Raw genomic sequence first — 24,226 nt, 5'->3', positions numbered from 1 at the left:
AATTCAACCCAACAATCAATCTAAATTGTTTCTGTACCTGACTGGGCCTTTTGGATCTCGTGGAGGAAGTTCTACAGCATCTAAAGCTTCAAATAGGCATGGACCATTCCACCATGGGCACATACTCTTGTTGACTCTAGTTTTCATGTTAGAGCCAACTAAACCAGATAATGGAAGAAATTGAACATCTGAAAATGCAAAAAGGAATGCCACATGGGTGAAATCAACAACCATCATCATCCAGCAAAACATGTATGAGCCACAAAACAACAGCAACCAAAGTAAATAAGGAGAAAAAAGACAAACGTTGAAGTTCAATCCTGGGGTAAGTGGGTAACAATGTAACAACCCCCCTCCAAAGAAAAAGAAGAAAAAACTGTTCATTGTTGGAAATGGAGTACATGGGTAACACCTTCAACTCAAAATTCATTGAGCATTAAAAGATCGACTTAAATTTCAACTCCTACTTCAAATGACTTTCATAGAAGCACCAAGAAGGTGAGTAGACTTGGCTTCCTAGCTTCTAAGCCCTAACAGGTGGTTAAGAAACACAAAGGAATCAACAAGGCAGAGGAAGATGCATACATTATGGACCCCTCACTGGCATAACATCCAATGTAAGGTCCATACCAACCTTGTCAATTATATGACAAGTTACTTGTCCAATGATCTGGAATAAATAGTACAATCTGATCTGAGAAGGTGGTTCACATTATTCATCAACATACAAGGATAGAGAAAGGAAGGTCTTTCTCAGGATGGCAGAATTGACAACTCACTAAAACTGAGTACAACACAAGATTACCAGCATAATAGGGTTTTCATAAGGATGTCACCAGTCTTTTCTTTCAGGCAGGTCTCCAATAGGATTGTGTTTCAGATGATGCTGAAATAGGATGGATTCATTCAAAAAAGAAGAGGTTCTTGGGTACTCTGGATCTATCATTAAATCCCCATCAAAGTTGTCAAAATGCCTACGCAACGGCCTGCAGTGTAGGGACTTGTCCAGGTACTTTAACAACTCCCATTTAGGCCTAGCACTTCCATCCCCTTCCTACCACATTACATATTTAATGAATTATATTTAATACAAAAAAAATATTTGTTAATATATAAACGTATACAGTTTGTGTTCGTGTATTTTGGGCACTTGGCTCTGTTGGCTCAACCAATCTAATTTGTCGCTTTGATACTTCACCCACCCATAAACTGTCCTCTTTGAAACCACCCACATAGTAAGGAGATCCTCAATATTTCATCAATGGATAAACCTTCCACTTTTCCAAATCCGTTTTCCAATGCTGTTCCAAAGGAAATTATAGAATACACTGGTTGAGGGTGAAAGAAGAATATAGAATAGTTTAACTAATACTACCACAAGAGGTACTGTAAGGTAGTGAAGAACTTCATGAATCATGTTCTACAATAACAAATGTTATAGGACCATAAAACAAGAGAGGATACTTTATGGGATGGAGAGAGTACCATGTAATGCAAAATAAAATACAGCAGGTGTGTACTAATGGAAAATTCTATAGGACTCTTGTGCATCCGGCCATATGATGTATGGAGCGGAATGTTGGGCAGTTCAGAAGTGTTATACATATAAGATACATGTAACAGAGATGATGATGTTAAGATGGATGTGCGGCAAAAGTAGGAAGGATAAAGTAAGCATTGAGCGTATTAGAGCGGATTTGAGAGTTGCCCCGATCAATGATAAGCTCCGAGAAAGCCGTTTGAGGTGGCATGGTCATGTTCAAAGGAGGCCTAGCGACGCCCTAGTAAGGAGGAGTGATAGGATTCATATTGATGGGGCTACAAGAGCAAGGGGCAGACCTAAAATGACCAGGAGAGAAATTGTGAGGAATGACATGCGCGGTTTACGCCTCGTACCAAGTATGATCTCGGATAGAGCCTATTGGAGAGCACAGATCCATGTGGCCGACCCTACTTAGCTGAGATTCTTCTATCTTGCTGGCTGTGTTCTCTCTCCTCTTACTTTGCTACTTTCCTTTTTCACATCTCACTCTTCATATTGCTTTTTACATCATTCATCTATCATTTTTATCAATATGTCTGGATCCATGTAGCCAACCTCACTGAGTTGGGATAGGCTCAGTTTGTTGTTGTTGTAGGTGTGTATTAATGGAACAAAGAACATGTAACATAAATTACTACCTTTCCTTCGCATTAAAATAAAAGTGATATACTGTAACAGACACAAAGAGAAACAAGGACGATCATATTATATAAATATTCTTGGCTGGCTGGGTAGGCCGCTGTCCAAAAGGTTGCCTAGGTGCATTGCTAGCACCTTCTGGACTGCCTCGTCCCTCACCCCCACCCAGGTGTTCACTTGACAACACAACTCCCAAAAGAAATTTATATTTCATATAGAAAAATCAGTTGGCCAACGGAGATCTCAGGCAAACTGTCCCGGCCATAATAGGTTTTCATCAGAAGCCCGGCTCAATATTCCAGTAGGTTGAAATTTTTACGTTCTGCCCATTAACCTAAATCTCAATAAAAACTTGAAGTGTTGACCGAGATATTTCAGTTTTGACAGAAACCGAGCAAAACTTAAGATCGATACTGGATTGTACCAGGTTTCGACCATGTTTTGAATATTTCAGTAGTTTCTACCAGTTCTGACAATATATATATATACATATATATATATATATATAATTTCAACCAGCCCAGTTTTGACCGAAAAATACCAAGTACCAACCAGTTTCAATCAACCCATGACATTTCGAGTCTGGCCATGAAAAATAACAGGAACCTGGGAAATCTCAGTTTCGGCCATGGTCAAAACTGGCCAAGAAACCGAGATTTAGAACTTGATTGTGCCCAGGTCCATCTCAATCCCAAGTAGAAACAACGAAGGCTTCTTGGCCGCCAGCTCATGTCATTAACTTACTTCAGATGTTGCTAAACATGTTTTTTTTTAAAACAACAACAATACAAAAATAATGTTTCGCAATCTACAATGTTTACCTTTCTTCACATTATAACCTGATGATTTTAGGAAAGGTGTCATCTTTGATTCTATTTCATCGTATCTGTGGAAAGCAGATAAAACAAGGTCATTTGACTCCTGAAAATTGCTTCTTCACAAAAGTTTCAAAAAAACAGAAAAAGAAAAAAGAGACCATATCAAGTACACCTTTCTTTAGACCATCCCACTGTAGGATCATCCATTTTGTTGACAACAACAAGCAACTTGGATACACCCAAAGTCTTCGCAAGTTGGACATGTTCACGGGTCTGCCCACCTCTCTCATATCCAGTTTCAAATTCACCTTTACGAGCAGATATTACCTATATCAAGAAAAGCATCAGACAAGATTGAACCAGATTTTTTTAAAGAAATTATGTGCAAAAGTAATGCATTTGTTTGCTTACCAGGACCCCAACATCTGCTTGAGATGCCCCACTGATCATGTTTGGAACATAACTTTTGTGACCCTGGAGAAACATGCAGAAACAAAAACAAATTAGAGACAGCAACAAGATTACAGAGCATTAAATTTTGGTCCCAGTTACAGCTAATCAAGATTCTCAAATCAGAAACTAAAAAGGCAGATGCCAGACTAAGATCTAAAGAAGTCAATAGCATCTAATCCTACAACAGTATAGTGGACAATTAACGAAGATGGGCCAACACAAACCCGTAACTAATAATGGAAGACATCCAAACATGAGAGAGAGAGAGAGAGAGAGAGAGAGAGAGAGTCCAGTCTCCCCCTTCCCACACCCAAAAAAAAAAAAAAAACACACATACAATTTATAAATCTCAATCTATGATACTCATGAAGACAATTCCATAATGCTATCCAAACTCCAAGTAGATAAAACCAAGGACAAACTTGGTGCCACTCTTTTAAAAGAGAAATTAAAAGGACTCCAAAGATATCATACAACATGAACCCACTTAACTCTCGTATACCCAGTTACCCACTGGAAACCACAAATATGGGCATATAAACCAGGCCAGTTACAGAGATATCCCATTAAAACGAAAGGTCCAATCTATATCATAACTAGCCCAGAACCTCTTTTGGCCTTCTAAAATGGACAAATATTTCTTTGTCAACTTTGGTGATCATACCAACCATATGACCACAATGTGTGGGCATTTACCACTTTCTTTTTTAATGGCCCCTTAAACAGATTTTAACTTTTTCAAATAATTTTCAAAACATTATATCAGACAATGAGAAATCACATCGGTCCCAATAATTAACATACGATTAGATAATAACATGGACATGTTCACAAAGTATGGACCCTTACAAACATTTCTACATGGCCCTCAAAATAATAATACTACTACTACTAATAATAATAATAATAAAGGAGTGGATTCTCACTTCTTACCCATCAGGAAATTATAAATATAGCTAAAAGGCAAGTCATTGATATAATGAGTTCAGAAACAAAGTGAAGGAGAATAAGTGATGTTACCGGTGCATCCAGAATGGTAAACCTTGAGGTCTCCGTCTCAAAATGTGCTCTACCAACCTCCACTGTCTTTCCCTGGAATAAGCATCAAGCGGTAACATATTTTAGTTTTTGCAAAGGAAAAAATTATCAAGATAATATTCCAAGTTGGTTAATTCAGATCTGGATCATAGTCGGCACAACGCCAAGGCACTGGAGGGCTGCATAAGTGCTTAGGCGACAAGTCGCCCACCTCAAGGCCAACAAGTGTTATTTTTTTTCCCCCTCTTTTCTAACATTATTTAGTATGCTACATACACCTTATATCATAAAAAATCAACATTAAGCCACAACAACTCATCAAAATCAACATTAAGCCACATCAAATCATAAAAAAAAAACAATTAGAGAAATGTTCTTGTTCTATAAGTTTGACTGGTCAAATGATTTTATTTTTACATGAGACATTTTTGTATTAGGTCGAGCACAAAACCAACTTTCCAACAAATCTATGATTACTGAAATCTGATTTTTAATGACAAAGTGCATGGATGCTGTTAAAATCGACTAAATGAAAATAATTGTATGGATATTAAAATAAAAGATTATATCACCGGACCTTTACATTTTTAGCAATGTTTTACCATGATAAGATTTATGAAATTTTCAGAATTGAGAAAAAACCCCAACATTTGAAAGTAAAAAATGGTTCATACAACAAAAAATTCAGTTTTTGTTCTTGGACTTGGGGGGGGGGGGGTGTTCACTTTTTATCCTTCTAGAATTTTATTTTTAAACTATTTTATAGGATTCAAATAGGGGTTATTTGCTTATTAAGTAAATGAAATAACAAATAATAAATAAGTGCAGCGTCTTGCAATAAGGCAACAGTCGCCCATACTCCACCAGTCCTAGGCGACGCCTTGACAACTATGATTTGGATGGGGACTTCTCAATCATATTAGAAGGAGGTTGGATTTGGCTAACTACTTGACTGGAAACAGGACGGCCTTCACTCATTTAAACTTTAAACCCCACCCCTGCTATACATTAAACACTTTTAAGAGCTTATATATTACTTGCCAGTCTTCACTTAATGTTACTTTTCTTTTTATCAAAATTATCAAAACATAGTTGAGAGGGAACTCAGAATCACATTTTGCAGAGAAGCTCAGTATAAGAGGGGCTAATGCAATCCAGGCTATGAAACTGTTAAATTTAGATCTCTATAGGCCAACCAAAGTAATAAGAACTCGCAATAATATGATCAATGGCAATTTCATAAATTTCAGGACAATTTGAGACCCTTCTAACAAAAGGGCTTTCTGATTTTAAATATCAGCAGTGGAGTGAATTGAAAAGGAATTCACACCAGAGAAGTTTTTAACAAACATAAGAAAATATGGCCTGAACCATGCATAGTAAGTACTCTTCTTCTTCTTCTCGATAAATAGCAAGGCAGAAGAACACCCTCTTTCAGATGAGGTGATCTTACCCATAGTTCTCAAGGCATCTCCTAGGCGACCACCTTGGCATGCAGGCACCTTGACAAATAGTGTAGCTTTAGTAGCCTTGCGTCCAGGCCCACTGCAATGCCTTGGGTTGCCTAGACACCGTGGCAACTATGATCTCACACAATCAAACTCAAATCATGGTGTTAAGTTCCTATCACCAAACGTCAGACCATAGCTTACTCAAAGTACGATTATTATTTTAATATTAAACTTTTGAAGTGAGGATGGGCGGAACTTCTTACACGACTTTAGAATAGATCTCTCAACTGGCTCCTCCAAATGGTGTCTAACTCTACAGTTCAGATCACCCCCAGGTATAGATTCCAACTCCCAAATTTTCCGTTATAACGAAATTCAAACAAGAGAGGTCTATCTATTCCTATTAGTTCTCAAACCAACTTAAAAAACAGAGCTACAGCCAATAAATCGAAATAATCCAAACAGGAAAGATATAAAAGAGGAGGATAGGATAAAGAACAAGAAGTATAAAAAGAAAAGAGGAAGAATAGAAAAGTAAGAAAGAAGAATGAATGATAAAGTGAAGACCAATGACACCTGAGATAAGGAAAGATATCAGGCACAGAAGAGAGGGAAGAAAATCATCCGTTGAACCAACCTTTGATCCTCACAGCAACTAGCTTAAACTCAAAGAAATTCATCCAATTCCAACCTACCCCTATATCGATGAGGGATTGCAGATATAACTTGAGAAAGAAAAGTCCTATTCATACTCTAAACAGGAAGAAGAGTTTGAAACAAACTCAACATCACGGTTGCTAAACAGAACTAAAATATTAATTGTCAATTTACAAATAACCCGACTAAAAAACCTCCTATATGCCCCTATTGGATCAAGTGTGTAACTGCATCAGGGGCAGGCTCTCAATTCTTGCTTCTGCTTCTCATACCCACTTACAATGACACAGCTTGCATCTCTTCCCACTTCTTGGCTCTTGAGTCCCATTTGCACAATACTTCTCACTTTTGGTCAGATATTTCTATGGTTTACAGTCCCATTTGCACAATACTTCTCACTTTTGGTCAGATATTTCTATGGTTTACATCTCTAAGACAGATGAGCCATGGTGAAGTCCAAGGCCAGGTAGATGTGCAAGAGTTATGAATAAAAATCTCCAATAATAGATCGATGTTCACACTATAGATACTACAGGAACTATAAGCTCACCAAATCTTCTCTTTTAATTTTAGACATGTAAACCAGTCGGGTCCTGTAATCCATATTTAAGATACCTTCCAGTCCACTTGAATTAGAAGGATTATATTCATAGTTGTTTATTGTCAGTAATCAACGAAACATAAAACCACTTCCAACCACAAAATATATAAATCACTAGTCAATGTTATGACATCAAAAAAATGCTCATTAACATTAATTGCACAGAATCAGGTGTACTATAATGCAAGTCAACCGTGACACAATCGCAACAAGGAATCTCTTGACACATACCTTTACACGCTCCTCCTCATTGGTGTCCATAATATACGCCATGTACCTATCATGTGAAGAATATAATGCTCATGTAGAGGGTGGGCAATAAATGATAAATGAAGAATTAAACTAAAAAGTGTGACTAAGTCAACATAAAACAAAGCAGAGGGGAGGCAGAGAGAGAACTGTGCAAATCATGCAGATATAGTGATGCGTTTCAACAAAAAGCAACAGAAAATAGTAAAAAACTTCAAATCCATAGATGAAACAACTAAAAAAATCATGTGTTATAAAATGTAACTTTGAGAAATAATTTGGTTTGAACATATCTTCCAATAAAGTTAGAACATCAAAAAGCACAAAAGAATGAAGACGGAACACTTTCGCAGCATCTTAAAGCACCCAACACCTGGTTCCATCATAGCTAATTCTGCTTTTCGAAGGAATGCTGGAACATAATAAAGACACCTATTTTGAGGCTTTTCTGAACTCCAAAAGAAAGTAGTTCTGGACAGTGCTTGTAATGTCAACTTCATTTACATATTCGAAAAAAAGGATGATGATATCAATCAGAAAGACTTCAACCCTATCAGTTCCTTCAGAATTTCCTATAAGCTGATTGTGAGGCTGTAAGCCTTAAGAGTTAAAGCTGTTACTGGTTAAATCATAAGCGTCAAGATGCTTTTGTCCTTGAAAGACAAATTACTGATGATGTCAATGCAGTTTGGCGTGGGAAAATTTGGGATTAACTTAGTAATTTGATTTGTTTCCTTTATTATTAGTGTGGGGTGTGGTCAAGTTTAGTAGGAAGAATGAATTTTTATCTCAGTTGCCAATTTATGTTAGTTTCCATTTTAATTAGCTTCCAATTTTATGCTTTGATTTTTCTTTATATAGCCATGTAATGGAGAAGATTTCAGACTTGAAGTTTTGAATTGAAAATGAAAGTAAATTTTGGGTGAAACTATGGCTGCCGTGAGCTGCTTACCCCCCTCCCTGCCTCTCTCTGAAATTTTCTCACTATCTTCCCCTTCCCCCATCAATCGCTGGCTTCTTCTTCACTGTTCTTGCTGGAGTGTATCACAGTGACTCCTGCTGCCCTGTTTCGAAGTGGAGGTTGCTGATCCATAGAAGTTGATAGATCTCCTTCACCTCATCTTCTTTCTTCACAAACTTTTGGGGGTTAGTTCACCATTGAAGGGCAACCCTAACCCTTGAATCTCAGGCCTGAAAGTGATCCCTACTGTGATAGATGCATCTGCAACCCTACCCAGATCTGTACCTGCCGCCCTTGTGATTCCAGGAGTTGAATCTGAACCTAATACTTGATCTGTGGGGTTTATTTTGGTGGGTTTGATAGAGCTGGATTATGTGATCCTACACTTGCAATTTCAGCCCAATCCTAGGCCTGACCTGTGAGATCCTTCACTTGGAGTAGAGGCAACTCTAGCTGGTTCTGAATTCTATCGTGAGTGACGAAGTTTGAAGAAGGCTGATTCTCTAAATTTACAAGTTAGGACGGCTACTTATAATTACAAAAAGCCCCCTGTCCTGAAAATTGTGTTCTATTATTTCCTCCCTTACTTTAGCAATTACAGAATACCTCCCTCTTCTAATTTCCTATCTCAGTTGTCCTTGTCACTTGTTATGATATCAGTAATGCACATTGTTGGGAAATTGGGTCCAAGTGTTGTCATTGTTGGCAACAGTGTGGTGGTTCTGGTTCGGTATTGGGATTGATGTTTGAGTTGGCTCTGAATTATGGGTTCAATATTTGGGTTCCATGTTGAACTAATTAGACTATATCGGTCCTAGTCATCCAATTCGGCATCTCATTGGATAAGAAAGGTAGTTTGATGTGGTAAGCAAGCATTATGTGTAATAGAGCCTGAACGTGTAACATCTTTGATTAAAAAAGAAAAAAATATAGCAAGAGTTATAGTACAACAAGGAGTGCATGGACACATGTCAACAACCTCTTGGTTTTGATATAGTACAACAACCCATAGAAATCAACAAAGCACCATAGCACCATATGATGATGAAGCTATTAAGCAATTGGAGTTGGGCCCGGTTGGTAAATTTCAGTATGATGATATGGCATAAATTAATCTATTGCTAATCCAAAGAAAAAGAAGTAAAGTCCTATTAGAATTCTAAATGTCTCATATGTGAACAGCAGCACTTTTATAGCAGGATTGCAATCATCACATGCGATAATAGAGACCGTAGCAAGATTTTTATGCAGCCCCCTTCAACCAGTTGTCGTGGTTAACACCAACAAGGATATGGGTTCAGATTGCATGCTTCATAAGCTGAGATAAACAAGGTTTTATTGTCTTACAGTCCAAACGCTACATCAGCAGCTCACTTCTACATGGATTCTGGAGTCAATAAAGATCTCCGTTAAGAGAACAAATCAACCAACAGAATTTCAGATCTTGTGGAAGTTGTTTCATGTGTGGCAGCAACTACTGGCGTATGATTAGAGAGGTTGAGAAGGATTGTATAAAAAATAATAAAAGAAGAAAAGGAAGATAGTGTTGAAGTCTGCAATGGACTCTTTAGTTACTTGCGTGGCTTAATGAACTCTTTGTTGCCGATCACTATTGAACTCTTGTGAAACATGGAAAGGTTTTCAATCAGATGAATAAATACACTCTTGGAGCAGAACCGTGTAGAACTTCGGAGGTGCAGCTGAAAATTACAGAGAAAGAAGGGGAGTTCTCTTATTCTTCAATTGTTAAAATAGATCAAGGGAGATGCAGAGATTGTTTCTGTTGCTGCAACATTTGTATTGGTTTCTCCTTGGTTTCTCTTTACTGATTTGAAGAAGAAGAAAAGAAGGTGCATTGTTTACTGGTGAATATTGTTGGAAGTTCGTATTGCAAGTATTCTCAATTTAATTGGTTGATGGAGATCATTGCATCAGTAGTTTGAGCGTGTTCTTCTTCTATACATCAAGCAACCAATCATCAACGGGGTTTACACAGGCTGAGGTAACCCGTATCTGAAATCCCTATTTTTGTATTCTAGAGTGTTTATTGTTGAGAAACTCTAGATCAATGGTGTATTGGGTTGGGATTTTATTTTATTGATTTAAAATTGTGAACCTAGCAAGTTGGGGCTTGTCTAGGGTGTAGGATTGTTGCCCTTGTCTGAGTTGCATCTCAGATTGAAGCAGGGATAAGTTCCTGAACCGTTGTAGTGGTTAAAAAGTTGAGTATTGGGGAAATACGAAACCCCATATGGGTATTCCTCCGTGGAGTAGACACTTTGGCTGAACCACGTATATCTGGTGTTATTGTCTCACATTTATTTTTCTGCATATATTTGAAGTGCGTGTTGTGCAGAGTGGTGGGACACTGTCTGGTAGACCCAGCCACATTCTGGTGTGAGGTGGACGTATCGTTGTTTGCGTGATTGGTAATTACGGGATTGCCCCGGCCAATCTAGAACTTGGAAATTGGAAGTTTTTGTTGGGTTGCAATTAAGGAAATTTTTGGAACCATTGATTCACCCCCTCTCAGTATCAACCTAGGAACATCACACATGATTGTTTTTGAAATTACAAGAATGCCACTCAACCAATAAATTGAGATATTTTGTCATTATTATGGACCCTAAGCGATTCGATTCCATCTTTTGGAACCCAGATCTGCATAAAGTGGTATCAAAGCAACTTTCTTGCAATTTCTTAACCATGTCAGGTCATGTCACAAATGTCGAGCAACAAAAATTGTATTGTGAGTTAGCTGAAAGTCATAGGTACTGCGTGAGAATCAACAGAATACTGGTGCTAGGCTTGAGAGAAATGAAGCCAAGTTTGACAAATTTATGGAAGAGATGACTGTTTTTATGAAGAGGTCCAACAAGCGAGCTGAAGAAGGATTCTCTACACTACCTCCTCAGTTGAATACCTTAAGGATCGAAGATACACCTCATAAGCAGCAACTTAATCCAATTGTCCCCCAGGATGTTACCCATCAATTTTTTAACAGGGATTATGGTATCAAAGTTGAGGTTCTAGAGTTCAGTGGTGAAAAGGGAACCTGAAGAACTCCTTAACTGGCTTACCAAAGTGGAGAGAATTTTTGCTTATAAATCTCTTCCGAATTAGAAGAAGTGTGAACTCATCCTCACCAATTGGGTATGCATGTTCATGGTGGGATGATGTACTACATGTAAGGTTTGTCAAAAGACTTGGACCCGTAACCAATTGGGAGGTCATGAAGCAAATCCTGAATGAGAAATTTGTTCCTCTTAATTATGAGAAAGTAATGTTTCATAAATTGCTTAATTTTCAACAAGGCAACAAAGATGTGGATACCTACACCCTCGAATCTACAAACTATCTTCAAGGTGTCGGCTTCAAGAAACAGATCAGCAACAGGTGAAGCGATATATCAATGGGCTAAGTATTGAGATCCGACTCGAATTGGCTAACACTGATTTCAGGTCCGTTTATGTTGTAACAGCTCATGCCAAGACAGCTGAAGAGAAGTCCATTAATGGAAGAGTATGCTCTTCAGTTTATAGATCTCCACCACGTATGGAGGAAAGGAAGCCTAAAGCTCACAGAGTTGAAGAAAAGAGGTCAGAATTCAACAAGGATAGTAGTTGGATGAAGAATATCAGATGTCATAGTTGTGGCGAGAAGGGTCACTACTCCAACAAGTGCCCCAATAGGGACTCGTTCTGTGAATGCAGCAGAGAAGCAACCGACAGAGGAGCGATGATGTTGATCCTGATTTACATCCTTATCCCCTCAATGTAGATGATATTGACTATGATGATGATGATGTATAAGCACATTCCGTTAGTCTTACATCCTTCTCAAACAGACTAGTTGACTAGGCTCCTCAGTCCTCTCCTCAGGCAAAAGGGTACTCTCCTGTATGGTTCTGGTCCTACTAATATTCATAGAATTGACACCGGGGCAGAAGCAAACTTTATCTCTGCTGAATTTGTTCGAACACACAACCTTCCAAAGATGCAACTTCTCAAGAAGATTCACGTGCAAGGTTTTGGACCCACAGCTCAAGAAGAGGCCACTGCAGTTGTTCGAGTACATCTACAATTTGGGCAGTTACAATACCATATATCTTGCTTGGTCACCCCATTGGTGCACTGCGACATTCTTTTAGGGTGACCATGGCAATGACATGCATGTATTCACTAGGATGGTACACAAAACACCATCAAGGTAAAAGAAGGTTATACGTATTTAATGACGCCACACGCGTTATTACACATGCCACGTCGCTGACCGACTCCTGCTCCAGTGGCACGTCAGCCTACTCTCTCCTCTTGGAGTTATGTTCCTATCATCTGCTTTGAGATATATGCCACCTCATTGGCGAGCGATTTACAAGGGTATCTTAGGAGCACGACCTAACTCAATGGAGTCGAGTTCTTTTAAGACCAGGAGAATTGATGCAGTTAGGCGTGGGAAATTTTGGGATTAACTTAGTAATTTCATTTGTTTCCTTTATTGTTAGTGTAGGGTGTGATCAAATTAGTAGGACGGATGAATTTTTATTTCAGTTGCCAATTTAGGTTAGTTTCCATTTTAATTAGCTTCCAATGTTATGCTTTGATTTTTCTTTATATAGCCATGTAATGGAGAAGGTTTTAGATTTGAATTTTTGAATTGAAATTGAAAGTATATCTTGGGTGAAACTATGGCTGCCATGAGCTGCTTCCCCCCTCCCTACCTCTCTCTGAAATTTTCTCTCTATCTTCCCCTCTAAAATCTCTCCTCTTCCCCTTCCCCTTCCCCCATCAATTGTTGGCTTCTTCAATGTTCTTGCTGGAGTGTATCACAGTGACTCCTGCTGCCCTGTTTCGAAGTGAACGTTATTGACCCATAGCAGTCAACAGATCTCCTTCATCTCATCTTTTTTCTTCACAAATTTTTGGGGGTTAGTTCACCATGAAAGGGAGACCCTAACCTTGAATCTCAGGCCTGAAAGTGATCCCTGCTGTGAGAGATGCATCTGCAACCCTACCCAGATTTGTACCTGCCGCCCTTGTGATTCCAGGAGTTGAATCTGAACCTAATACTTGATCTGTTGGGTTTATTTTGGTGTGTTTGATAGAGCTGGATTATGTGATCCTACACTTGCAATTTCAGCCCAATCCTAGGCCTGACCTGTGAGATCCTTCACTTGGAGTAGAGGCAACTTTAGCTGGTTCTGAATTCTATAGTGAGTGCTGAAGGTTGAAGAAGGCTGATTCTCTAAATTTACAAGTAAGGACAGTTACTTATAATTACAAGAAAGCCCCACTGTCCTGAAAATTGTACTCTATTATTTCCTCCCTTACTTTAGCAATTACAGAATACCCCCCTTCTAATTTCCTATCTCAGTTGCTTTGTTTTCTCGGATAACAATAATGCAACCCTCTGCTTCAAGGCTAATCAGGAGTCCAACATAAGATTGCAGCTGTAGGCTTATCAGAAGAACCATGAAGAACACAGCTTATATACAGGAGATGCACATCAGACACAGAAAGTTGATCTCAAACATCCCATCTTTTTTTTTGGGGGGGTCGGGGGAATCAACAGCAAAAGTTACTCAACTAAACAATGGGCTGCAAGGCAGAGACCCACAATAACAATACATCAAAAACTCTGATACACAACAGGTATCAGATAATTCAGCAACATACAGAAGATAAAAGCAAAATGTTTCATATCATTAATGAATACCACAGCATAATCCCTAGCCTAGCAGAGTAGCACAGGGGGGAGAGTAATATTGTGAGGCCAATTTCATAAACTGCTATCACAAGAACTGAATAGCATAAGTGAAGATAATATATGATATTGAAACTTCTCAGAAAAGAATATGTTTATGAGTAGCAAAATTAGGTCTATTTAATGAAATATTACGGTGAGTTCATCATCCAAGATTACAACCACCAAAACTTTGAGGCTGAAATGAGGTCTTACCAACTTTCTCGACTCTTATCCTTTGCTTCTTTCTCATATTTCTGGATTGTTCGATCATCAACCTGACCACTAAGGAAAAGTATCTGCCCTCCAGTCGTGGACTTGCCGGCATCTGCAACAAAATCCTTGTGAGTATACAACAAATATAGAATGGAAACTCAATTAATTCCATGTTCCACAATAAGAGAGAATGACCAGATAAATTATTCAGATCATGGATATCCCAAGAAAAATATAAAGCAATCAAACATCCGCAGATATAGAAATTTACCTTTAACAGCATCAAAGTGCTATTTGGCAAGCCAAAAATTCTCCATGAAGGTTACAAGCCAAATGCTAATATATTACTAAAAATTTGTGGTCTTCTACAACAACGCCCACTAAGGCAAGACCTTATTTAGAATCCCTTATTTAAGGACTGCTGAAGACACTTGACATCAAAACCAATTACCCGTATACAAAACTAAAAACAGATAAAACATTTTCTGAAGACTGTGCATGGTGCACCTATGGAAGTAGACATAATTCTAATCTCAAGGGCAGTTTTCTATTCAGAAACATCCTCGTACAAATTGGCCCCTTATAGTAATTATCAGAGCTTCAGGGAATAAAAAGAAATAAGAGGGCATTAGAAGGATTAGATACTCCACCATCAAAATAAAGAATACTATTAAAAATAAAAATGGAAAAATCTCACAACCAAAAATTATTCTGATAACTAATCCTTGGAAATACTCCCTTTTTTGCAAGTCCAGCCATGCCAGTCTACAAGCCAAATATTTTGGCTTCAATATGGGAAACTTTTGACGTGCAAGACATTTCCAGGAGGTTGATGCATGAGGTGTAGAAGGTGAAAGGAGAGAGTTAAAATGGCATAATTTGAATGATTGCTAGAGAGGAAATGGCATGTAAGATAGTTGATCAAGAACATTATAATGGACAAGATTTATGAAGGAAGGAATATAAATGGTGTTTAAATCAATGGTACATGGAGGTCAGTATATCTACTAACCATAAAGTTCTCAAATCAGACATTGAAAAGAATCAAAGCGAGAGCATCCATGACTAGAGTTTGGATCCGATAAGGTCTGAGATAGTAATAAAAAAATAATAATAATAATAAAAAGAAGTAACAAAAAGGTAGTAAGATGATGTAAAAGGGGTAGAAAAAGAAGTCAAAGCAGCATCACATGGAACATTCCCTACATGGGGTCGGCTACACGGGTCTTTGTCCTTCACAAAACTCTCTCTTTGGTATCATATTTATTTTTTTTTACTTTTACCTATTTAACAAAAATTATTAATAAAAAACATTTTTTTATCAAAACATAAATATTGTCTGGTAACCAATAGACATAATAGAGTAAGGAATGATAAATCGCTTGGTAACTACATAGGTATAAAAGTAATCCCTTCACCCATTTTCTCAACCCTGCTGCTCTCCTGCCAAAAAAAAAAAAGAAGAACGCTGACAGTAAGGGTTTCAAAAAATGCAGATTGTGGCTCCCCGAAAAACCGACAAACCGTATCGCTCCAGCAACCAAAACCCCAGTGACGATTGCCAGAAAAGACAGTAGTGTTCAAGATTTCGACGAAAAACCATTGTGTGTTACAAGGGTTAAAATGCAAGTTCTATTGCCGCTCATGGTGGCTAATCGGAGTGGAAACCAGGCTCAAAACACTCCGGCGAACACTCATGGTGGCTAATCGGAGTGGAAACCGGCCTCAAAACACTCCAGCGAAAAACAAGCTTCTCCTGTAGATCAATATGCCGATGTCAAACACCGGAAAACTCAAGAATGAGGGCCAAAATCCCCTGTTGAAACCACTAATTTTACAGGTTAAAAAAACACAACTGTGGGTGGCCTGTGAAGTCAACTTCAGCCGATAAAGTTACCGGCGAACGTCCAAGAACCTCCGCCGATCAGAAGGCTGGTTTTACAATGCCAGTCCAAGAGCCAAAACAACAAATAACCTGAAACTCTTGTCCAAAAAAAAAAAAAAAAAAAAAATTAGGAAGAAGAAAAGGGGCAGGGGTTGGATTTCTAATCAAAAAACCCAATGATGTTTCTACCCTCACTTTTGGGACACATAAGCACATGCATAGTTGTCATGGCGACGCCTAGGCGATTTGGCATCCTGGAAAAAAAGAAGTTCATGGCAGTGCTACGATTTACGTGACTCACAAATGGCGGTCGCCATTGGCTGATAGGCATCACTATGGCACCGCCATAGACGCCAGGTCACACCTGATTCACTAGGCGGTCGATTTTTTGTAAAATGCAGGGTGATTTTGATAGGGCTATGTTGATTTTTGATGATTTGATGTTGCTAAATGTTGGTTTTATATGTTATAGGGTATATATTGTAGGCTTGTAACATGCTAAATAACTTTAGAAAATAGAGAAAAAAAAAAAAAATAGACTAAATGACTTCAGAAAAAAGGGAAAATAAAAAATGACACATGGTCGATTTGACCGCCATGGCAACGCCATAACGGGCGATTCATCACCAAATCGATTAGCCACCCCTCCACCGCCTTGGATCGATTTGACGTCGTGACAACTATGAGCACATGCTCATTAACATTGGGCACATAAATGTCAGAATAGGTTCTGGCCAAAACACAGGACCCATTTTTTGGTTTTTGTGTTTTTTCAATCTTTTTTAAACACAAACAAGCTCTATAAATGATACCGAACGCAACCAAAGAGTTTTTTCGGGAAAAAATAAAAAATAAAATTAATACCCAAGAGAGCCTAAAATATGTTCATATCAAGCAGAATAGTTCTGTTCCCCCAAGGGTAAGTCACCCTCAAGAAAAATCTTGAAGACCCAACTGCATTGCACCCAAACTGAAAACATTGCACCTCATGCAGAATCCATTGCACCACTATATTATCTGACAACAACCGCTTCGTTGTTTATTTCACCCATTCTTACCCATGTCCTCTAGTCATTGATTCCTACCCTCTGATTATCAGCCTGCATTCCTTTAATCATAAATTTCCAATTTGACAATAAAGCTCCAAGAATAGAGAGTGTGCCAGTAATTGCACCATTGCTAGAAGATTTTCTATGTGGATTGACTCTTCAATTAATGCCATGAGGGTAATCTAAAATTTTTTATAAACACTAACTATAGGCGTATTGCTCGGAATCTCCATCTCAACTAGCACTCCTCTCCAAAAGATTTCAAGCATTATTCCATGACCCACTCCAGAAAAAAAAACCCAGTAAACCTACCAACTGCCGAAAATTCCTCTGCATTAGAATCAGAGTGGCAAATGACACATTGCCATTAGTGTTACTACTCAACTATATCCAACAGCAGTTCACAATATTAGTCACCGTTTTCCATTCCCAACCCTGAATTATGAATGTTTATAGACCTAAACCCCAAGCTAATCTAGTTTGACCTCGGTCCATGTTCTTATGTCCTTAGCTATGAATTTAGATTGGCCTCTCTACCAGATGGATACTAAAATGCATTTCTATATGGTGAACTCCACAAGGTATATATGGAGCAACCTCTAAGGTATGTTACTTAGGGGGAGAATTTTCACATAGTTTGTAAGCTACACAAGGCAATATATTGCATAAAACAATCTCCCAGATCTTGGTTCGACAAGTTCAGTACAATTGTTACTCCTTATGGATTCTCACAATGTTCAACTGATCACTATGTCTTTGTTCGGCAACAAGATTCTAAAATTATTGTTTTATTTTTGTTTAAGCAGACAAATCATTCAAAAAAGGGCTTTATTAGAAATAAGTCTTGGGATGGGTTATATATGTGTTGGGCCTTTGATCCCATGAGTCCTATTTACTTTGTTATTTCAGTTTCCTAATCAGTTTAGATTTCCTCATTAGTTAAGGATTGGGTTAGGCTTTCCATTTTAGTGCTTGAGTCTATTTTTGAGTTTTCTATATAAGGTTGTAAGGGGGGCCATCATTATACACAAATTTGATTGATAAAATTGCTGTTGTTGTTGCTGCTCCAATTCATGTTTGAAGATCCCTTATGTTTGATCAAGGTAGGTTGGTGATTGATCCAATCGACCCACCTTGCAGTGTGAAGCCCGAGTGTTATTTTCTGCTATCCTTATTGTTCCATCTTCTTCTTCATCCATTAACAAGTACTGTTCTTCAAGTTTTCCTTTAAAATTTTCAAGTCTTCTAGAAAGTTGGATACAAGGAGTTTTTTTTCGGACTAAACAATTCAGCCATCCGATCAAACTCAACTTTTGACCAGGCCTTCAATAAACCTAAATTGGAGATCGATTCAAATCTGGGCCTTTTCTAATGGCTTGATCTTGAGATATTTGCAAAATACCAATTTTGCCCCTCCCTTCTCAAAATCTGGGAAAAGTTACTATTTTGCTTCCACTTGTTGATTCCAGTTAACTCCTGAAATCAGATATTTTTATGCTTTATCACCCTAATTAAGGGCTAGAAATTACTGTGTTACCCCTCTGGTTACCGTATTGTTTTCCATCTATAGTTGTTGTCTAATTTCATTCCTAATCTTCATTACTTCTATCTGAACTATCCTTTCAGTATAGATCCTTGTTAACTGGCTACTATTTTGATTCTTTCAAATATAGTCTTGTATTACATTATCATATCTAAGGATGATGCATCCAGGATCACAGAGGTAAAATCTTATCTTCATCAGCATTTCAAAAGAAAGACTGGGGGTGCTCTCAAGTATTTTATTGGTATTAAAGTTACACAGAGTAAGAAATGTATTAGTCTATCATAGAGAAAATGTGTTAGTCCACACCAAAAGTTTGGGACCAGTGATGGCTAGGAATTTGAGGAGAGCATCGGTTCAGGAGATTAGTTGGGAAACTTTTTTATTTGAAAGAAATGTATTAGTCTATCATAGAGAAAATATGTGTCAGTCTACACCAAAAGTTTGGGACCAATGATGGCTAGGAATTTGAGCAGAGCATTAGTACAGGAGATTAGTTGGGAAACTCTTTTATTTGAAAGAAATGTATTAATATATCATAGAGAAAATATGTGTTGGTCCACACCAAAGTTTGGGACCAGTGATGTCTAGGAATTTGAGGAGAGCATCAATACAGGAGATTAGTTGGGAAATTCTTTTATTTGACTATTACTACAGCTGCTATGTCCTTTGTTGTTGGTGTCATCAATCAATTTATGCAACCACCTAAGAAGACTCACTAGGTTGAAGTGTGTCATATCTTAAGACATTCAAAGAGGGCTCTAGGAAAAGGACTCATCTATCGTTCACATCAGGATATTAATCTGATTAGGTTTTCTAATGCTGACTGGCCTGATTTTGGCAATGATTTTATTGCACATTTATTGGTGGAAGTCTGGTCATGTGGAGAAGCAAGAAGCAACTATTGCAGCTAGGTCCAGTGCCGAGGCTGAGTATAGGGCTATGGCTCATACTGCAGCTGAGTTGACGTGGATGCAATTACAAGAAAGTTGATTGTTACTATGCCTGTCTCTTCTGCTAATCCATAGATGTTAATGTCTAGTTTTCTTTATATGGTCTCTGATAATTTATTATATTTTTGCATATCTAAATTATATAAAATAAAGAAGAAAAAAATTGAAAACATAGAATAGTTTTAAATTTGTATGAAAAATATATGCAGCTATAAAATATATCCTCTTTCATTTCAGAATTTCGATATTTTTATATTTTTTTATTTTGAGCAAAAAAAAAATTTATTAGGTTGAATTTTTTTTATAAAAATGGGTTTCAAAGTGTATAAACTACAAAAATTATGTGGACTATGGCTTCGATTTTCATTTTAGTAACGCAAAAATATGATAATGTAGGTAGGGCTAAGTTGGGCAGTTAAGAAGCATTATGTAGATAAACTTAATGTAGCGGATATGAGGATGTTGAGATAGATTAGTGATAAAACTAGGAGGTATAAAATAAAGAATGATCATATAATAACTGGTTTGGGAGTAGCTCTGATTCATGATAAACTACAATAAAGTCGTTTGGATGCTCCAATATGGAGGAGTGATTTGATTCAGATTGAAGGATCTAAAAGATTTAGAAGCAGACCTAAAATGACCTCAGGAGAAGTGGTAAGGAAAGACATGCATAGCTTAAGGCTTTGTATCAAGTATGATGTCGAACAGAACTGATTGTAGGGTAAAGATCCATGTGGCCGACCCCATTTAGCTGGGACAAGGCTGAGTAGTTATTGTTATAATGATGCCGCTAAAGAGAAGCAGTGCACTATTGGTTGGCAGTATTGTGGGTAAATAGCGGCAACAGATTGCATACAAGATGCAACTTTTGAAGTACTGCCTATTATGGAGGTATGGTCACGAGGCAGAAGGAACACATGGTAGGAGGGTATACAAGTGTGTCCATTTGTACAACCCCCCCCCCCAAAGAATTGAGTGTTGTCATGAGAAAACATCTGAAGGCAGCTAAGAAGAAGAGCCAAAAGGGAAGGAAGAGGCAAACAAGGTCACGAAGAATTTGGCATAGTGGGCTTAGGATTTTGAAGACTGTGAAAGAGAAAAAATGGCAGAGAAGACATAGAAGTGGGTAGTGACAGAGATGAGGATTGGCCCATGCGATGCATCAGTCTCTGCATGAAGAGAGGGTTCAAGTATTTGGGTGTAGGGGTGTCAATTGTAACAGGTGTACTCGTATAGATCAAGTTGAATGGGGTTCAATGTCTATGATGACACTTTTGACATTAGTGTACTATTAAATGGTTTTTCTTCATTCTTAATACATACTTCAATTGATTTTATTAAATGTTAGGTATTTTAGTACTAAATTGTGTGCAAAATATGTAATATATGTGAAAGGATACAATAGGCTACAGCATATACTAGCAACCTAAGGTCCAAATCCAAACTACCCTTATGGGTGGGTTTTTTTTTTTTTTTTTTTTTCAATATAAAGTTCCAAATATGTTTAGAGGTGCTTAAATAGATTCCCCCAAAATTTCAGACCAAAATGGCCGACCGAAACTTTCATCCAAAACATACAAGACTTCAATTGAATTTTGACCAAAATCCAAAACTTTGATCTATGATCAACCATGAACAATGGCGAAGTAGAAGGCAATCCAGCTGAATTAAATAACATTTCAGACCAGCTCTATTTCAGAACACTCCAGACCAGCAGTAAATAATGTTAGAAAAGAAAAGTAACATAAAATGAAACTGATAAAACTGGCAAACGAATTTACACGTACAAACTAAAGTTCAAACATATACATATACAAATCACAAACATTCAGATCTGGCATGACAACAATACCACTGACTGACAAATATTGAATGTACATAAACATAACACAACCAGACACAAAAAGAGGACTCATGAATATAAACAAAATTTTCTGGAGGACCAGCAGAATGATAACTTACCAACATGGCCAATAAACACAACATTCAGATGTCGCTTCTTGTTTTCTTCTTTTTCATCTCTCTCTTGAGCAATCTGTCGAGCAGTCATTTCTTTATCCTTCACTGACAACCCAAAAAGAAAGAGAGAGAGAGAGAGATCACAACCTCCATCAGTCTGAAATCCAGGTTCTCACAAAACTATTCTGTAAGGTGTTAAAAATAAGAAAAAAATTCTACCCCACTTCTTAATGAAGGAAGGAGAAAGGAACATCTAAGAATCATATATATCACCTTTTGGCTCCACATGCAATGGCTCAGGGTTTGATGGGGGCTCATCCTTGGGATCTGAAACCACCTCGTCCTTGACATCTAAAAGAGCACACAAAATATAACATCCCGAATAAATGCTCAGATCTTCCACAGAAATATATTTCAAAATTCAAATATAAAAAAAAATAATTGATGATACTGGAAAACCTAAGGTTCACAATGCTGTTTGGTTAGGGAAGCACCCCATCATATGCTTAGCAGTCCCAAGTAATAAACAAGTAACAAGCCATTGCTCAAAAACTCCCCGAATTTTCAAATTTTGGTGAGTTTGACGAGGCTGAGAAAAAAATAAAAGGAAAAAAAAAAATGGCACTGTTTCAGAGAAAATTCAGGAATTTCAGTAAATTTCGGTCATTTTAGTCATGCCTACATATCGAAACGAGTTTTAGAACTCTGTAACAGGCACAGAAATATAGAGTAGGTAAAGCACTGGGCACAATAACAAAGGGATAAGATCAAACTAAAGAAATACAATTTTCTAAAAGCGAATAGAATTGATGGGCTTACAGTCTTGGAATCAATATTGTAATAGGATTTCACGGGGAAATCGAATAAATGGACTTAGTGCCATAAATTTTGGTTCAGATACACCTTCAATTTTGGTTGAGTACTTGAGATTACACAAAAGAGTGTCTTTATAAGTTGGTCTTGGAACAATGAAGACAAAATTATATGCCAAAAAGAATATCCAGATTATATGAATACAAGAGCTTTGAACGAATAACAAGTAACAGGAAGAAACCTAGAAATAAACAACAGCTTCTTCCGAAAGGAAACCATTTTTTCATGCCAAAATCAGTCAGGAAAAACAAGGAATAGTTGAAGGTTAAACTGAATCATTAACCATGGTCACACTTGAACTTCAAAATATAGCAAGTCATTGCTCTACACATAGCCAAATTCTAACATGCACATTTTTGTGTAATTGCTACACCATACCTTCTTCCACTGCATCCCATTTTTCACTCTCTTCTGCTTTAACTTCATCTGAAGCAGCCACTTCATTATTTCCTTTGCAAAAATTCAATTAAAACGCATCAAAATTTTGTCATTTCACTGTCGCCAAGGTCAAATAGCATTTACCCTCTTTACATAGAGGTATACCAAAATCACCATTAAATTAGTACCTGCAGAGTCCAACTGCAGAGACTGAATGCTAGACTGGATCTCAGCATCTATATCTGGATCAAAACACAAAACCAGACGTAACCTCAGTAATTCTTAAAACTCATTCATGCACCAAAATCCACAAACAGTAACTAGTCATAAACGTGTTTAGAAGTGTTAATCATTTATTCAACTGGCATCATCTAATTTCTTAAGATTATCAACAACAGTTTAAGAATTATAAAACCAAAAAAAAAAAAAAAATTCCAACAAATTTAAACCACACACTAATTCCTAGGCGAAAATCGGAATGAATAAGCGCTAATCAAAAATAAAAGTTAACAATAGTAAAATATACGATGTAAGAACCACGAATTCACAACCAAATCCAATCCAAAACCAACCTATCCACCAAATGATATCAAATCAATCGATGTATGGTAAGGAAGAGAAGGAGAAAGAACTGCGTTGGCTTACCCATCGTGAAGATTTTATCCACTCTCTCCGCACACTTAGGGTTCTCAGTAGCAGAGAGAACGATCGGAAAGGGCAAAGGAAGAGAGGAGTGAAAGCGCGGAAAAACACCGCAACCAGTGGGTGAAGAAGGGTGCTTGATTATAAAAATATTTATATATATGATACTACTGTGGAGAGGCGTTAACTAATGGTGATGCTGCCTTACAGGCTTCACCCTTAGATTGATATAAATACCTATCGTCCTATTGATGTGGATCGTCTGATGCTATGACCTAACAGGAGACTGCAAGATCTTCCTGATATGCGCAGACTTTCTACTCGTTTCTTGGATGTGTGACAAGTTACGTAGGTGACAAGCTTGGCAGAAAAGAAAAAAAAAACTTGTGTGGCAAGGGAAATTTTCCTTCACCAGGCTAGGGGTGAGTAAGGGTGTCAACCTGTACGAAAACAAACACCATATCAAATTACCAGTATTGAATCGTACCATTTGGTACGGTATTGATATGAGGTTATTGTATCGAGACACTATTTGGTATGTGGTATTGGTATAGAATATGACTTAAAAAGCTT

The 24,226-nt window shown here is 37.6% G+C and overlaps 1 protein-coding gene across 1 annotated transcript; it reads right to left on the bottom strand.

Moving 5' to 3' along the window:
• LOC122057976 (eukaryotic peptide chain release factor GTP-binding subunit ERF3A) lies at window positions 1-23,810 on the bottom strand. The gene is made up of 12 exons (XM_042620353.1): window positions 23,657-23,810; window positions 23,200-23,253; window positions 23,012-23,083; window positions 22,034-22,111; window positions 21,764-21,865; window positions 14,369-14,480; window positions 7,432-7,477; window positions 4,474-4,545; window positions 3,412-3,474; window positions 3,173-3,327; window positions 3,004-3,068; window positions 1-188 (listed from the first exon to the last, which is right to left on the bottom strand). The coding sequence occupies exons 1-12, from the start codon at window positions 23,658-23,660 to the stop codon at window positions 16-18; spliced, it is 996 nt and encodes a 331-aa protein (XP_042476287.1). The 5' UTR covers window positions 23,661-23,810; the 3' UTR covers window positions 1-15.
• Window positions 23,811-24,226: the final 416 nt, after the last annotated feature.

The sequence above is a fragment of the Macadamia integrifolia genome, chromosome 12, assembly GCF_013358625.1.
Source record: "Macadamia integrifolia cultivar HAES 741 chromosome 12, SCU_Mint_v3, whole genome shotgun sequence".
NCBI classification, from domain to species: domain Eukaryota; kingdom Viridiplantae; phylum Streptophyta; class Magnoliopsida; order Proteales; family Proteaceae; genus Macadamia; species Macadamia integrifolia.
This window is presented reverse-complemented; position numbering and strand designations above follow the sequence as displayed.